Raw genomic sequence first — 17,187 nt, 5'->3', positions numbered from 1 at the left:
CCCGAAAGGTCAATATATCTCTATTTTCTTTTAAACAAGGCGAGTGTCTCTTTTATTTCTTCAATAAATCGCCCTCGCCTGACGAGTTTTGGTCGAGCCTTGGACTATTTTTTACGCGCATGACCACATCTCGCAACCTGAGAAAGATAGGCAGTGGAAGTGGAATACACCTTCTTTCTTCAGCACCGGATCGCTCGTGAATCCTGTGCAAGCGTGTAAATAATATCAGCCGTAGGTATGTCGGCTGGACCACAAGTCATCGCGATCAGTTCCTGTCTTGTGGCGAAGGCGTCGTCTATTCCATTTCATCGTCTTGCGGCCAAAAGTGCGTTCGTCAAACCGGCAGATCACTTAATAAAAGACTGTTAGAGCACATGTATAATGTGACAGTGCGAATTTAAGGCCATCTGGGTATCCATTGTCGAGATTATGAATGCTCGCCGAACTTCAGTAGCACAAGCGTGCTGCGTAAGTGTGGTGACAAGAGGACACGAGAAATAATAAAGGCCCAGGAAATCGCGAACCTAAAAGACGGTTGCGTCACTACCCATTCCATAACCTTTATTAATACATAGTTAACTTTCCTATGGAGGCCTACGTAACCATGGGTCCTTCTCGATGAGTGCTCGGAATGTGTATATGTCAGGCGTTATTTTGTTGTTGTTGATAGCCGCCGTATATTTACCGCGGTGCACTAAAAATCAAAGTTCAGTTGATAGTGAGCGCCTGAGCCCCGTGTTCCTTGTGTCTGCCTTCGTGGAGTGTGTGCTCTATTTGCTTTGTGATGATGAACAACCGACTAACTCGAGATTTGCCATTCACTGCGAAGCACCGGCCACATGGTGAGGGCGATTCGCTAGTGTTCAGGTATAGTAGCGGGACACTGCCGTACGATGACAATCCGCCGAGAATACAGGACCTAACGTCAGCATGTGGTGCGACCCAAAGACAAAACCCATTGACAGCTATACTACAGGCCACAGTAAATATATAAAAAGGAATCTCACGTTACTGCCTCGTGTGCGCTGTATAAGAAGTTTCCTTCTTCACAGTAAATACCGCGACATTACATATCAATTAAAAAACCGCGCATTTTCTTGTTAATTTCCCTGTCGAAGTTTTGCAAAGAAGGCCAAGCACAAAAGAACTGTGAAAAAGGTGTGCATCTCTACGGCTTCGACGTTTCGGCAATCTGCCTACAACTCGTCAGTAAACAGACAACTAGACACGATGTTTCAGCGCGCGCACTACGTGGCGCCAAAAGAAGTGTGAAACTGTTCGTTTCGTTGTCCCTATCGAACAATTATTAACGTGCCAACAAATAACAATGGAGAAAGTAAGTTATTTATGTCCATACGTTCAAACTACACTAATGATGTTGAAAATTCGTAAAATCGCAACAGCACTGAAGCAATTTTTTTACATATAAATTAAAAAAAAGCAAAGTCGAGGTTCTATAAACCGGCTAGCAGGTTTTCGATCCCTTTTCGTGGGTACACTGCCTAGCGTGCAGTTGTCGATTTACTGTACGGCTTCTTCAGTGCAGCTATTCATATAGTATGGCTGCTTCAATAGCGCCTCGCACAGTGTTTCGCGAAAGCCCTACAACTTTCGTCGCGCTGCATGGTTTTGAAGGAGACAGAGTGTATATAACGTGCCCGCCGTTAACGCGACGTCACGCTTCACAAAGAGCTTTCCGACCCGACCTTTCAATTTGGCGATAAAGGCGAGCCCCACCTGATCGTTTCCATGGCAACGGCGACAACGCTCGCCCTCACCTCGTCCGAAGCCCGCATCGCGCAGCACGCTTCCCGTCGCACTTTCTGTCGCGCTGTCCCAGCAATGGACAGCTGTGATACGTCACGCGTTGCGGACCGTGCTTTTTTTGCTGCTGGGTGTCACACTATTCCTGTCTGGCCCCCGGTTTAGTGCGCTCCTTTCTATTCGCCCGTGTGTCTGTGTAAAAAGGTAGCGTGCACTGCACAGGCCATAAGGCCCGGTCTATAAAATGACCAACGGCGCTTGCAGTGCACGCTTAGGCATTCAGAACCCCCCGTGGTGGTCAAGCGGTTACGGTGCTCGACTGCTGACCCGAAGGTCGGGAGATCAAATGCCGGCCACGGCTGCCGAATTTCGATGGATGGTAGAGGCCTGTGTGCTTTAATGTGCTTGGTATGGTGCACGTTAAAGAACACCAGGTGGTCGAAGTTTCCGGAGCCATACACTACGGCGTCTCTCAATCATATCGTAGTTTAGGCACGTAAAACTCCAACATTTATTGTTATTAGGCATTCAGATGTCATACCGTGCCAACTGAAGTCGTCTTATTCTGTGCGACGTCTCCCCATTCTTATATCCCTATTTCTTACAGAATCGTATCCGTTTGACTTCGTACAAAATGTACTGATTCATTTCACTCGTGTCGTCAGTTAACTTTGTGTATTAAAGATTTTGCAATACCATTAGATGGTTGCGAGCGCACAGCCTTGAATCCTTAAACACTCAGTGTCCTTATGAACGGGGAAAGTATGCGGATCGTCTGTAAAGAAACATCGCTGACAGGTACACTCCTCTTGATATGAAAGAAATTTATAATGAGAATAGACAAAACATAATGATTATAACCTAAATATGACTTTTTCCATAGGCTAATGTTCTTTTCATCCTTGCTTTAAAAGACATACATGCAAGGCGTTCGATTCACGAAACCTATAGAACTTGACCGGAAGTCTCACTGCCTGGTGCTGCTCTATCAATGATGAACTTCTCGCTCATATTCAATGGTCCAGTGCAGAGAAACATACCCTCGTATTTTCCGTTTCAATCACAAACTAAGGGTAGAACTGCTTAGACTGCGCACTGCAGGCGCGTGCACAAAACTGCGAACCAGACTGTGCGTGAACTGTGTAAGCAACTCACGGGCGAACTCCTCTGGTCCGCACGCCTTGCACTCGGAGGCGTCCCCGATGGAGTAGGTGTTCAGGGGACACGGCTTGCACTCGACGGCCCCCTCGGTGTCGCTGTACGTACCGGGGGCGCACGGGGTGCACTCGGACGTGTAGGCCACACCTGCAAACGCCGTTGTGACGATGGAACTTAACGTCCACTATAAACTGCTGTCGTAACTCGATAGTGGTGCGATTATGCTGATATATGACTCGCCAAGGTGGCTCAATGGTCAAGGAGGCCTGCTCGCAAGCACGGCTAAAATATATGAATGGCTAAATTAACCCATCAAGAAATTGCGTCATGCCTTCTCTCTTATATCCCTTAGCCCTGAGGAATCTTTGTCTTGCGTTAACTGTAATACAACTACACCCCAACAGAATCATGGACCTGGACCCATTATCACATACCAGTCTCATACGATGAGTAGCTCTACGTTATTTCTGACTTCCTTCTGCTGTAAGAGTATACGTTGTTGGGCTAGTTGGTTCATAATCTTCAAAATTGGCTAGCGCGAAAATCGACAAGGACTAAGAAGGAACACTGATGTACAGGACAGGCGCTACTCGCAACTAAACTTTATTCAGAAACGTCTTCCTACATATATACACAGCCGAGTGGCGCGCGCAGGCGCAATGCACATGACAGTCGACATGCTAATCAGGACCGCGATACCAAAAACATATTCGCATTATAACCAAGTGTCTAAGAACAGTCTTTCCTTACTGCGCAGAACAAGAGAAGTGTCACTGATACATTCACGGTCTTTCTTTTTAATATGATAAGCCTCCATTAGTTCTCTGGCCAGCGCATTCCCACTTCTGCCCAGAATTCGAATGCTAGACAGCACTGGCTCACAGGCACAGGTCCTACAATGCGTAGGCAGATGAAAATTCAAATTATTCTTAACAGAGCGCTCGTGTTCCCGTGCTCGATCGTTGACGCAACGACCAGTTTGTCCGATATAAACCTTGCCACAAGTGAGTGGGATTTCGTACACGACGCCTACGGCGCATGTGACGTAGGGCCGGACGTGCTTTTTTCCGCACGTCGGTTTTTTAAGTGGTCCCGAAATGCGAGGGCATAGCCCAGCCAGTTTATGCGGCGCTGAAAAAACTATAGGTACATTGTACCTATTTGCCACATTTTTAAAATTGTGTGCCACTTTGTGCACATACGGCACCACTTCCGGCCTTTTTTCTGCACGAGCAGAGCCAGGCCTCTTCTTCCCCTTCAGTTTCTGAAGGAGGGTTTCGGACACAGCAGTCAAGTTCGAGCAGGGGAACCCAGCCGCCTGTAGGCGCTCAATCTGGCTATTAAAACTATCCTGAGCCAAGTGAACGCAGGACTTTGCCAGCACCGATTCAAGGCATTCTGAGGCAATAGCTCGTTTTACAACCTTACTATGAGCAGAATCAAAGGGTAAAAGCTCTTTTTGGGCTCACGGAGAGTACTTCCAGCAAATATGCTGCCCCCTTAAAAGCCTATTAAGATCTAAAAATTGCAAGGTGTCATTGTTAGGAAGTTCATGGGTGAAGGTTAAACCCTTTCCATGTCGTCTAAACAGGTTTAAAATATCATCAACAGCACTAGTATTCGTCTGGAAGGGATTAGTGCTTAAAATCACGAGAAAGTCGTCTACATATCTAAAAATTCGTAGAACTTTCTCGCTGTCCAATAGGTTATTCAAGACGCGGTCAATAGCAGCTAAAAAAATATTGCAGAGCACTGGGGCAACACATGAACCAATAAAAATTCCCTTTCGCTGGATGAACGTCTCGCTGTCAGAAGCAACATAAGTTGAGGATAGATAGTACTCTAGTAAGGTCATAAAATTATCGACCGAGATACCGGTAGAATTCTGGAAAGCGACATCTCCGTTCTTTTCTATACAACAGCGTACGGCAGGTAACAGGGCATCGTGGGAAACGGTGTAGAACAAGTCCTCTACATCTATCGAAAAGGCGGACTTGCAGGAATCAAGAGATGCCAGAAACGTTGTCACTTCTTTAGAATTTTTAACAATAAATGGATCATCAATAACTAGAGTGTTTAAGTTTTTTAACAAAAACTGACTTAGCTGCTGCTGCCAAGTATTCTGCTCAGTAACTATACTTCTAAAAGGCATGTCGACCTTATGGGTTTTAACACTGAAGAATATGGACAATGACAAAAGCTTACTGTCCATGATAGCCTTACACAACCCTGAAAGTTGCATCTCTTTACACAAAGAAACGGCTTTTGTTTTTACCTTGCTCAGGTTTACTTTTGCAGGAGCGAAGTTCTTGGTCAAGGCTTCAGTGGCTTTTTGACGAAACGTCGTTGAAGGCAATACCACAAAACCACTGTCCTTATCTGCTTGTAGAAGACGAAGTTCATTGTCCTTGCAGAATTTGGAAGAAGAGGCCTGGCTCTGCTCGTGCAGAAAAAAGGCCGAAAGTGGTGCCGTATGTGCACAAAGTGGCACACAATTTAAAAAAATGTGGCAAATAGGTACAATGTACCTATAGTTTTTTCAGCGCCGCATAAACTGGCTGGGCTATGCCCTCGCATTTCGGGACCACTTAAAAAACCGACGTGCGGAAAAAAGCACGTCCGGCCCTACGTCACATGCGCCGTAGGCGTCGTGTACGAAATCCCACTCACTTGTGGCAAGGTTTATATCGGACAAACTGGTCGTTGCGTCAACGATCGAGCACGGGAACACGAGCGCTCTGTTAAGAATAATTTGAATTTTCATCTGCCTACGCATTGTAGGACCTGTGCCTGTGAGCCAGTGCTGTCTAGCATTCGAATTCTGGGCAGAAGTGGGAATGCGCTGGCCAGAGAACTAATGGAGGCTTATCATATTAAAAAGAAAGACCGTGAATGTATCAGTGACACTTCTGTTGTTCTGCGCAGTAAGGAAAGACTGTTCTTAGACACTTGGTTATAATGCGAATATGTTTTTGGTATCGCGGTCCTGATTAGCATGTCGACTGTCATGTGCATTGCGCCTGCGCGCGCCACTCGGCTGTGTATATATGTAGGAAGACGTTTCTGAATAAAGTTTAGTTGCGAGTAGCGCCTGTCCTGTACATCAGTGTTCCTTCTTAGTCCTTGTCGATTTTCGCGCTAGCCAATTTTGAAGATTCTGCTGTAAGCTTTGCATAACCTCTCCGACTTTTTTTTAATGGCAACCACAATATCAGTTACACCCATCAGCTATCTGGTCTAAACTGTTCAAGCTGTTTGTGAACGTCACACCAACTCCATTGCGCGTTGGACTGTCCCTAGCTAAGCTTCTCTGTTATATTTCAAGGACGCACTGATAAGAGCGCTGTTCAAGGACAATGGTGAGCTGCCATTTATTCCTTGCGAATGCCTGCTGCATGCGTTCACACCAATTGTTGCTCGCCCGTTGATCTTTTTCTTATGATCCGGGTACCCAGCGAGTATTACGCCTGGAAGAAGGCAAGCGATGAGCTCACGTTCGCTTAGAAAGACTGCAGCTAAGAGAAAAAGCTGGAGAGAGAGGAAGAGAGCGAGGGCAAGTGCCGCACTTGAACGCGCACGCACCGCTTATCTCGATGCTCTTAATCTTCACGGGCCTGTTGGTCTTCCCCTCGCCGGCGTCCATGCCCACCGTCTTCCAGTAGAGCACGTTCAGACCCGCCTGCAGGTTAACCTGCGAGAAGCGGGAGCACTCGCAGCTCATTGTAACCAGCTCGCAGCACTCGCAACATTGCACTCGCAGCTCACAAGCGCTGCTACCCCTGCAGGGAAGTCGCGCGCGAAAGAATCACGATATCGAACATGGACAGATCAAATACGTTAGCGCCGCTCTTCGTTATCTTCTTAGTTGTTTCGCACTGTCTGAGTTGAGCCGATTAGCGACGTTATGCAACACCAACTCGCCCAAACGGCCACCCTTTTGAGACTAAATACTCCACTGCGTTGCATCGTATACAGAATGAAATCACATTTTATGTTGCCCCTCAGGTGGAGTTGTATATCAATGTGACTGCTTAAACACTTGTAGTAATTCCTTGATCTAGATAAGGGGGCAAAGATTAATTGCAGGTTTGGACATGTAACGATGTGTCGAAATATTGCTACCCATTGAGAAGACGTTCTTCTGTGAGAACAACCACAATTTTCGCAAACTCGACAATATTGCAAACACCAGGATACACCCCCTTTCGACATCTCGTCATGTCATAAATTCCTTCAATGCTAATATCGTAGGGCAGCGTCGTTATGTGATAAGTTCGGCCAGAACACTTTTTCCGCATTAGGATAGAAGCTTGAGCGAGTTGGTAGGGACTGGCACTTGTAAAGCACCTGTCCCGTCTACTCCTTTCGTCTATCATTAAAATATCGTGAAGCGCACGCATCTACAAGTATGACTGTTTCTAACGCTAGGGCCCTTGATATTGTATAAAATATTTCAGCTTGAACCTGTATACTCTGTTTTATTTTGTTTTTGTTTTTGTTTTGCAGCGTTGGCGTTGAAAGTATTATGTCGCATCGCCAAAAATGAAGAGCGTGAAAAACATGCACACGCAATGACGGAGATGAACACTAGAGAGCTGGGGCACGTAGCTTTGCCTCTGTGCTCGTGTGTTTTTCTTTTACCAAGGTACCAGTCCCGCACCGTCCACTTACGTTCATGGTCTTCCACTTGCCCTCCTCTGTCGTCTGAGGCCACTTGTACCTCTCCGAGTGTTCGATGCTCTGGCACTGGTCATTTTGCGCCTGCAGTGATAGACAAAAGAAAATCCGTGTAGGTCGTTCACTTTCACAGCATCGGAACAGTGTTTAGCGAACGCACCTCGAAGTTGAAGATGACGGTGTCGTCGGTGTACTGGTACGTATAAGTGAGCACGCCGGGCTTCACCAATTTGGCAGAGTAGGTGAGCACCGACACGCAGGGTCCCCCTTGGGAGGCCACGTAGGGCTGGAACGCCTTCCAACCGTACCTGCGCCGAAAGAGCACCGCGAAATGCCGCATCTATTCAGTGACGCGCCGGCAAGTAATGCACAAGAGAAGGTTCGCTTGACAGCGTCTTAATGAATGTGTGCCACGAACTAACCTACACATAACCATTAACAAAATATAAAAGTAGAATCTTGGTACCAATATAGGCTTTGGCGCTTATACAGAATTGAAAAAATGTATAATAACACGCTAACCAATCCGGCTTCGTTACGGCATCATATCCCTTTGATAACGTATACGTCAGCCAGAACAATGGAATGTTAACACTAGTAGCTACTAAACTACATACAGCGAACGAATGCTGCAGTTTTCTTGATCGAGACTATTAAATCAGATGCAAAGAAAATATAACCCAAATATATCTGTTCTGCCTTTAAAGGATTTACGCCATACATTAATATGATTATAAATACTCGTGTAAGAGGTTCATGTTCGCTTGATCAACCTCCTCTGTTACGCTTGTACAAAACGTTTCTCCTTGTAATACTGTTTGTTGTTTGAATCATAACTGCTTGCGTATGCTACATTCAAGTGCGTTAGTCTGTTTTATTTGCCCGCTATGAAGCTGCTCCGTGTATGGGGTGCCCAGGTTCACCTCAAGATGCTAATTGCAGCTTTTATTGCCTGGTCATCCTCGCAACACAGTTGCAAATAAATTCAATTCAATTCAACGGACATGCCACTCACGCCGAGCAGTTGACGGCGCTCGAGGCGGTGGCGCTGCTGGTGCCGTTTGTCCTCCGAGCGCGGAAGCTCGACTCGATGGCCTCGGTGAGGACGTGCATTCCCTGCGGCAGTTCGCCGTCCCACTGGCTGAAGCGCAGGCCCCCTCCGAGCGAGTACTTGCCCGCGGGACAGCGCACGCACGCCAGCCGCGTCCGGTCGAAGTACGAGCCCGCGGCGCACGACGTCGTGCAGTCTTCCACCCGCTGCGGCGCGTTGGGCGCGCCGCCCACGCACGTCTGCGGACGCGGCACCGACACGCGCCACCGGCCGCCCTGGTCGTCGCACTCGGTGAACTCGTAGTGGAAGTCCTTCTGCAAAGAGCAACAGCAGACAGAACGAGGACGTCAGTGCTAAAGAAGTCGGCCCTCGAGTGCACAATTCGCGGCTATATGACTATACAGTTTTTTTTATTACTTCGAATACCCGCCCTTAGGTATAGTGATTCGCGGTATAAAAAATACACCTGCAAATTCGCTTCGTGTATAAAGTTTAACAGTGAACGATGTTAAGGTCCATTGATCCAGCGGTCGAGATCGGGTGGTCGGCAAGGCCTGATGCTTGTTGCACGGAGGTGGCGAAGACGGCTTAATTCTAGGCCTGTACAAGTCCACAGGCAATGTGTCGCAGTCACATCGCGGATCGGAGCGTCATAAAATGGGCACGATGCACCGTATGGGCCGCGTTAATGCTGCGCCCAGAGAGTCACAGATGGAGTAAGCGCAACCCCGACTACACAGTTGAATTTCGTTATAAGGAACACAGATATAGCAAATTATCGTTTATAGCGAATTAACTACGAAGTTTGGTTGGTCACGCTTCCTTTTAGTGACATTTGTCTTTTTGTTTTTGTTTTTATAACGAAACCGAAAGCGCGATAGCTGCCGCAATATCGGCACTTACGAATAAATATATGGTTCGCGCGAGGTTCAGATCTCCAAATGTAGCATAAAAAGCAAAATAAATATTCAAAGACGATTCATAGCCACACTTTTTAATCGTTTGAAAGAAATTCACCGACGATTACGACACTGCCTAATTAAAATTCTGAGCGCAGCTTCACGTTGCGGCAACGGCAACTGTGTTTGAACTTTTGGCTATCCGCAGTTGTAGCAATGTATTATTCGTTACATATTGCCACAGAAACATGCCAGCGCTCGAGTTGCTACGCACACCATTCTGCGCATTGCAGGCGTCGCGAACCAAGCGAAACGCCGACAGCCCCGTTAGGACAAGCTAAGCCAGCCGCAGTGCACGTGCCAGCCCTGCATGCGCACGAGCTCCGACCGAGGGGCCAGCGCGCGTGACGGAGAAAGCGACGTCAGAGGCCAGTGGCTCGTGATATCGACAGACTCCGCGTTCGCTCTATCGGTTGCGCCACCGACGCCAACGGCGACGCCGCTCAACGCAGAAACTGCAGAAATTTTGGTCATTCCGAGCACAAAAGTAGCGCAGTTGACTGGTTGCGCCAGTGTATGAACAAAACGGGAGAACTTTGGAAGCTGATGTGACGATGAAGGGAGGCGCCATTCATCCAACCTCGTTTATAGTGGGTTTGAAGCCTAGAATAATGCGGTTTTGTATCTAGGGTCTTCGTGCCAGCCATATACGGGTTTTTTGTTATAGCCAATTTTTATCTCCACTATTACAACGAATACCAGATATTTATATAAATAACTAATGTATATCTATAAATGCAATAAATGTATAAATGTATGTAATGTGTATCTATAAAGCCGGCTTAGATTTGTTCAAGATGAGCCATTTAAATTACTAAATCAATATAATTTACAGCTTGATATGCGCTGCATACAAACATACATAAGGGCGCAAAGGATCACCAACAGGACCGATTTTACACACACTTGCTACTCTTACCCCGATAAGACCTGACGTCACTGTGTCATGACGTCACCGGCCTGGTGCCTCTGTTATGTCAGGACGTTTTTCTTTACGGTGGCCACTAACACCTAGCCGGCACTTCATCGCTAAGAAATGACTGCGGTACATTCTGAATGAATCGAAGAAAAAAAAAACGGCCGCGTCACGAGAGCACACACTGATATTTCCGACGTCAGAGTGACGTTACGGCCCTACGGCTTTGGTTCAAGGTTCAAAATAAGAAAACTCTGATTTCTATTTCGTCCGTTGGCGATGAACTTTTTAACGTCAAGTGATTTTCGCTTTTAGTCTTGACGTTAAAAACAACTTGGACGTTAAAAAGTTCATTCTGTGTATACTGCAGTCATTTCTTAGCGACGAAGTGCCGACTAGGGGTTAATGAACGCTTTAAAAATAAGAAAAAAAGAAGAAAAAAAGACGCTGACATCACGGACACATGAGGCCAGTGACTTCATGATACAATGACGTCAGGCTTTATCGGGGCTGTGTGGAAAGTCGGGCTTGTTGATTATTCATGAATGAAGATTGGTGCAACGCGAAACGGAGGGTACGGAGAGGGCAGCTGTAGCTTATATACTGCTACAGTTTAACTGAATATTCATGTCTGCCCTATAAATAAATACTAAATTGAAGCAAAAACAAACTAACGTTGACTTAAACTACTCGCCAACTTTAACCTCATTTCGGGCACTTAAAAAAATTGTGTAGCCGCTTGTCGTGCGCCTGACGAGAAATATGTTAATCCACACTCTAAGAACAAAAAAAGAGAGTCACTTGACTCTTTTTTGCCATGTATATAACTATCATTTCCTTGTCTAACATTTAATTTGGTTGTGTCTAACAAAGACACGAGCCCCTTTAACAATTACCCTTCGTTCGTATCACATATATAACTATCTTAAAAGAGAGTGAACGTCACCCTTTAAAAGTAATTATATAAAAATTATACGCGAGGCAAAATAGAGTCATATGACTATTTTTTTTTCTTAGAGCGTATATGCTTAACGAAGAGGCCTGGACAGAACCCTTAGAGTTGACAAAGCTACATAATAAATGTCTATACCCCCTCTCCCCTCTTCCTCCTCCTCCTCTATTATTTATAATAGGAACGACAACAGCGTTCAGTTGTACCGCCTATTGTTCCGCGACATTCAAAATTAGGTTCGTTTTCATTCATCGTAACGCTACACGATTGGCTCGGCTCTCTCCCATAGAGTTTCCTACAATACTTACTAGAGGGAACTCTGGCGCTAGTGTCTATGGGAGCTGCAACGCATGACGCTTCAGCCAGCATGGGAATGATGGGTAGTACACAAATTTGTCTAAACTTCGTACTTTCGGCTCCGTTTGGCTCCGCGTCGGCTGCATCTGCTTTGTCGCAAAACGAAGTTCAGCAAAAGTCAGCAGTTTCACTTCACCACTTTAACTTCTTTAGGCTCAGCGATTCAAACCTGGTCACGAGGTTCACAACGGTCTATTCTTTTATCCGAAACAAACGCCAAAACACAGCAATAAACAAAGCCACAAGTACGTTTCAAGCCGCAAGCACGAAGACTAGGCAAATTTGTGTACTACCCATCATTCCCATGGTAGCTGAACGATCGCAGCGCCAGAGTCCCCTCTAGTTAATTTTAGGAAACTCTATGCTCTCTCCCATGCACTCTCCATTTTCCGCGATTCAAACTTTCCGTGCTTCTTAACTAATCCTGGGCGGCACACTTAATTGCACGCCTGGAAGCGTGTCTTTGCCTCCAGGTCGACGCTCGTTATTTCGGCAAATGTAAAGGCTTTCAGGGAGGCATCGCCAATCTCGGTACACGGCCGCTGCTCGGTATATATTGCCTTCTGAAAATGGACTATCAAGTTAGACGGGGAAGGGCTGCGTGACTGACTGTGTCAGCCTGAATAAAAGCGTGCAGTAACGTTGAAGCTGGACAGTCAAGTTAACGAGCCAGAACATGTACCCTGCCTTTACATTTTTCTCTTGTTTTCATCTTCTATATTTGCGTAGCCCCGCATTCTCATTGGTTTTATTCAGGTACGAACCAACTGACCCAAATCAAGATCTTGTGCTAGACATGGCACTAATAGAGGCCGCATACGCCAAGTTCTCCAAGCGTACTGGAGTAAGCGACTAAAAACCAAGAATTTAATCAGTTATAGTAGGCGTAATGAGGCGTTTTTTTTTACGTTAGTCTACGGGAACGCAAGATCTTACTGGGTAATGTGCAATCAATCGTGAAACATTCTTATATACGAGTTGTGATGATAGACTGATAGTAAGTCGGCGAATGTCAGCGAATACACTTGAAGGTGTTTTGTGCGATTGCCCTCGGCACAGACTTCACAGACCAACGCTCCGACTACGCTTTCAAGTACTGAGGACAACAGTCTTGCGACACGAATACTGCGTGAGACAAGAGTGCCAGAAATGTCCTCAATCTATGTCGCAAACTCGCAAAGGACAGGAAATGGCGGTAAGGCAGAGTTTCTGAAATGCAGCACTGCCCAAGATATGATGGCGCGCGCACATCGCTAGAGCGATTATTACTCTCGTTAAGTATGTGCTTTCGTCTAGAGATTTACGAGTTGAACATGGCGGTCATAAATTAATATGTTCAGGAAACGGTGCGCGAACAGCCGATGCTGCAATGTTTACTTAGTGGAAGTGTATGTCTTCGGCTCTTTGTTCCGTTCTTATAAGCCGATTTAAAACGAAAACAAAACAGAGATTAAGAACGCACTCATTAGACAAATATAAACCCATTAGCCGAAATTGGCACTTTGCCAGTATTTGAGCTGCACGTCGGTAATCAATTTTGTCGCCGGCATGTTTTCGGGTAGCGGCGCACAAAACGCCAGTTTCACAGTTTTCGGAAGGGTCTGTCTTGTTGAAAGATATACTTATAATAAAAAGAAAAAAAGGGGGGAGGGGGGAGGGGGGTAGTGTAGATGGAGTAGAAATGGAATAAAGACACGGTGTGACATGCTATGCATAAACGAGCGTGGAATTCGTGCATACCAACGTGCCCTCGATTTGCGCGCGCGTTTGCGAGGGAACTAATCACCGAGAGAGCGAATATTTCGCTCTCGGCGAAAGTGTTCGTAACAAAAGGAAGGTAAAAAAAGTTAGGTACTTCGAGAATCCGTGCATACATCAAACAAAGCGTAGGACGTATGCTAATGAGGCTGCCACCGATTAAGTTTGTCCTCTCCTCGTTCAGGATTCCGGGCATTAGCCGAGAGAGCTCTGGAAGCAAGTGCGCGTTGCATGTACGTAAAACAAACAGTACTCGTAAAACAGTACTCGTAAAACAAAGCCCTTCGGCACACGATTCCGCGACACACTATACAGTGCACGGGTGCGCAGTGTTCGTTCCGCATGCACGCTCCTCGAGGTACAGCGCGCGCTAAGAATTCTTCGGCTGCCCCAGCTCGCTTTTCCTGTTTTCGTGACCAATACGAACGACGCATTCCCACCTCACTCTGCGTCACTAATACCGTGCAGCACTGTGATAACAGAAACGGCTAAAATGCCGGCGGATGCACGCTCACATTTTAGCGGCACGAGGATAATCACCCTGCATTTATCATTTCTTTCTTTCTTTCTTTCTTTCTTTCTTTCTTTCTTTCTTTCTTTCTTTCTTTCTTTCTTCTTTCTTTCTTTCTTTCTTTCTTTCTTTCTTTCTTTCTTTCTTTCTTTCTTATTGCGACAAAACAATAAGGACCCTTAGCCTTGCAGGCTATAAGAGGGAATATAAACTAAAATGTACCATACAAGCAATAAATCTTCTTTAAAAAGCACGTAGCACATAACAAAACAATATTAGGCTTTATTGAACAGAAAATAAAGTCGAATGAACATGAAGGGAAAATAAATGTAGAGTAATATGTGAAAGGAAAGCAACAAATGCATGGCAGCAAGTAATATTCACAAAAACGTGCAACTATTGTTGATACGACATAAGCACTTAATACGACGATTTCATACGTGCAATGACGCTTTGCGGTGCCGCACTTGCATATGGGCATGGCTTTGCACAATCAAAACTGTGGTGATTAATGACTGCACTCGGCTCGTCTACGGACGTAAGCTGGTAAGTAACGGCGTCATAATCGAGGAATGCCTTTTGTAAGTTTTATTTATTGAGCAGAAGAGTCGCGCGACACAGCAGTGAATTCTTGCGAATTGCGTTGGATCACAGCTACAGCAGACGTCGCCACTGGTGTCGATATTCCCGCTCGCGGCTTGGTGGAATCCAGCTGTATCTACCTGCTGGTAGGTTCGCAGCGGACTCCACGCGAAGACACAAACTGCTGCGTTTTGCTTTTGCATAGTGGCGAAGGAGGAACGCTAAAACAAAGCAGCTGCTTTCTTGGAAGAAATATTGAAACAAGCGGACAAGAACACCAGGACGCAGCGACACTAGACGCAGCACGCCTAACATAACAATAATTGTTGGAGTTTTTAAGTCCCAAAACCGCAATATGATTATGAGAGACACCGTAGTGGAGGGCTCCGGAAATTTCGACCACCCGGGGTTCTTTAACGTGCACTCAAATCTTAGTACACGGGCCTCTGGCATTTCATCTCCATAGCAATGCGGCCGCCGCGGCCGGGATTCGATCCCGCGACCTGCCGGTCAGCAGTCAAGCACCCACCCCCAACATAGAGCGGCGATATTTGTGCAAATCGAATGGTTTGGTTGGTTTATGGGGTTTAACGTCCTAAAGACTCAAGCTATGAGAGACGCCGTAGTGGAGGGCTCCGGGTAATTTCGACCATTTGGTGTTCTTTGACGTGCAATGACATCGCACAGCACACGGGCCTCGAGCATTTTGCCTCCATCTAAATATGACCGCCGTGGCAGGGTCGAACCCGCGTCTTTCAGGTCAGCAGCCGAGCATCGTAATCACTGGGCCACCACGGCGGCTCGAATCTAATGTGTACCCTGCCCATTCTCGAGAAACGTGCGCTCAGATGAGTTATAAAAGGAAACGCTTTAGAGAATTGGGAAATTAAATATGGCCGTAAATAAATGCTCGAGTACAAACGAAATTAATAAAAAATGAAAAAGAAAAGGCATGAATATGACAGGGAGTGAGCGCTGGAGCGTTAGCACAGTGTTTTGAAATTCGAAGCAAAGTCCAATTTAGGTTTTGTGCCGAAGCCACGAACTTTCGAAAGCACTGGTCATGTTACTGATCAATTTCGATTCTTGTCTCGTCCTTGTTTCTTGCGTCTCCAGCGTTGCCTTAATGTAACCGAAGAGTGTTCAAACATTTTACACAGTTGGTTCGTTTGTTTAAGTTGTCGTTCCCCCCCCCCCTTTTTTTTTCTCAGTAGTGCGCACTCTCTTGTTAGATTGAGATTGCAAAACGTTTATGAGGCATAAACAATACCTGGTTACTTATAGATACGTTAGACAATCGTTGCGTTTACAACGACTGACGAAAAGTCACATGATCCCTTATGTATTTGCCTAAGACGACTCGAAAGCGAAAGCCATCTTCTTTTTCTCCTCGGGCGATTCTATTGATACGTCCCCCTCCTCCCACTCCTCCCCCTCCTCCCCCGAAAGCTTTCTGCACCTTACGTGGTTTTGAAGTGCCTTTGTGATCGGCCCACCTTTCATCTTTGACCGACGACGTCATGTGATGAAGTCATCATGTGACGTCACGTTAAGTGAAGCTACAAATTTTGGTGACCTGTGACGCCATGATATCGTCAAAGGGTGGCGTCATCACGTGATGATTTTTGCATCACTCGTGCTGACATCGATGGTCAATTTTGCGTTTGATGAGACACCTAAGGCTTTAGCCGTAAAAAAAAAATTGCACTGTGCGGTTACAACTTCGTCTGGTTTTTGAGACAGGATGGCAGACAACTGACGCAGCCCGCGGACGCACCCAAGCAAAGAACGAACGCAATCCGTTGGGTCTGTGGAGAGTGGCTGCCGACGGCATCGTAGCTTCTACGGCGCTGCACGGTATTTCTCGAGCGATGCTATAGAAGGAGAAAGCAGCGGCATTCCGCGGCATAGACCACCGCTCGCTTCGTTTCGACACCCCTTTCGGCGTTTCCGAGAGAGAAAAAAAAATGTTCAAACAAGGAACGACTCCTTCAGTTTCGGCGAATCTTCCGCTACATCAGTTCCATTAGGCGCCGTCCCGAGAAAACCGCTCGTGATGAGTTTTAGATGGCTAAGTGTTTGCAACACGAAACAAATTTTGCAAAGAAAGAGAGAGAATGCCGGCGATAAATGAACGGCGGTTAGATACACACGCAGTTGTGAACTTTACACAAGAAGTCGATTTGCCACCGAATCGCGCAGCTGTGCGGCCGATTTTATTAGAAGCTCTGCGTCACTGCAGCGGTATATCACATGTTGGTGGATTTTCTCTCTCTTTACTTTAAGCTCTTGAAGTCATTGCGTTGTCTGTCCCTGCATTGTGTTTTCGAGAACTTGGCTGCGCAGTTACACGCTCTGATGCCCGACGTCTAAACCTGCGATTGTTCGCGGTTTTTACCCCGCTTATTCGTTCCTTATACGGCGCTTGTGTGTGTAGCGCTTCGCTGGAGCCTTACAATAAAGTTCATACTTCGAGACAGCGGGAGCTGGCGGGATTGTTCA

At 46.3% G+C, this 17,187-nt stretch overlaps 1 protein-coding gene across 3 annotated transcripts in view; it reads right to left on the bottom strand.

Annotated features, from left to right (window-relative positions):
• LOC119396844 (endosome/lysosome-associated apoptosis and autophagy regulator family member 2) overlaps positions 1 to 17,187 on the bottom strand; it is a 49,635-nt gene that overhangs the window by 15,529 nt on the left and 16,919 nt on the right. For all 3 annotated transcript variants that reach the window (XM_037664185.2, XM_037664184.2, XM_037664183.2), the window contains exons 2-6: positions 8,615 to 8,964; positions 7,760 to 7,907; positions 7,594 to 7,683; positions 6,505 to 6,613; positions 2,920 to 3,069 (exon numbers count right to left, since the gene is read on the bottom strand). In XM_037664185.2, the coding sequence (XP_037520113.1) occupies positions 2,920 to 3,069; positions 6,505 to 6,613; positions 7,594 to 7,683; positions 7,760 to 7,907; positions 8,615 to 8,964 (847 nt within the window). The remainder of the gene's footprint in view (positions 1 to 2,919; positions 3,070 to 6,504; positions 6,614 to 7,593; positions 7,684 to 7,759; positions 7,908 to 8,614; positions 8,965 to 17,187) is intronic.

The sequence above is a fragment of the Rhipicephalus sanguineus genome, chromosome 6 (genome assembly GCF_013339695.2).
Source record: "Rhipicephalus sanguineus isolate Rsan-2018 chromosome 6, BIME_Rsan_1.4, whole genome shotgun sequence".
Classification (NCBI taxonomy): Eukaryota; Metazoa; Arthropoda; class Arachnida; order Ixodida; family Ixodidae; genus Rhipicephalus; species Rhipicephalus sanguineus.
This window is presented reverse-complemented; position numbering and strand designations above follow the sequence as displayed.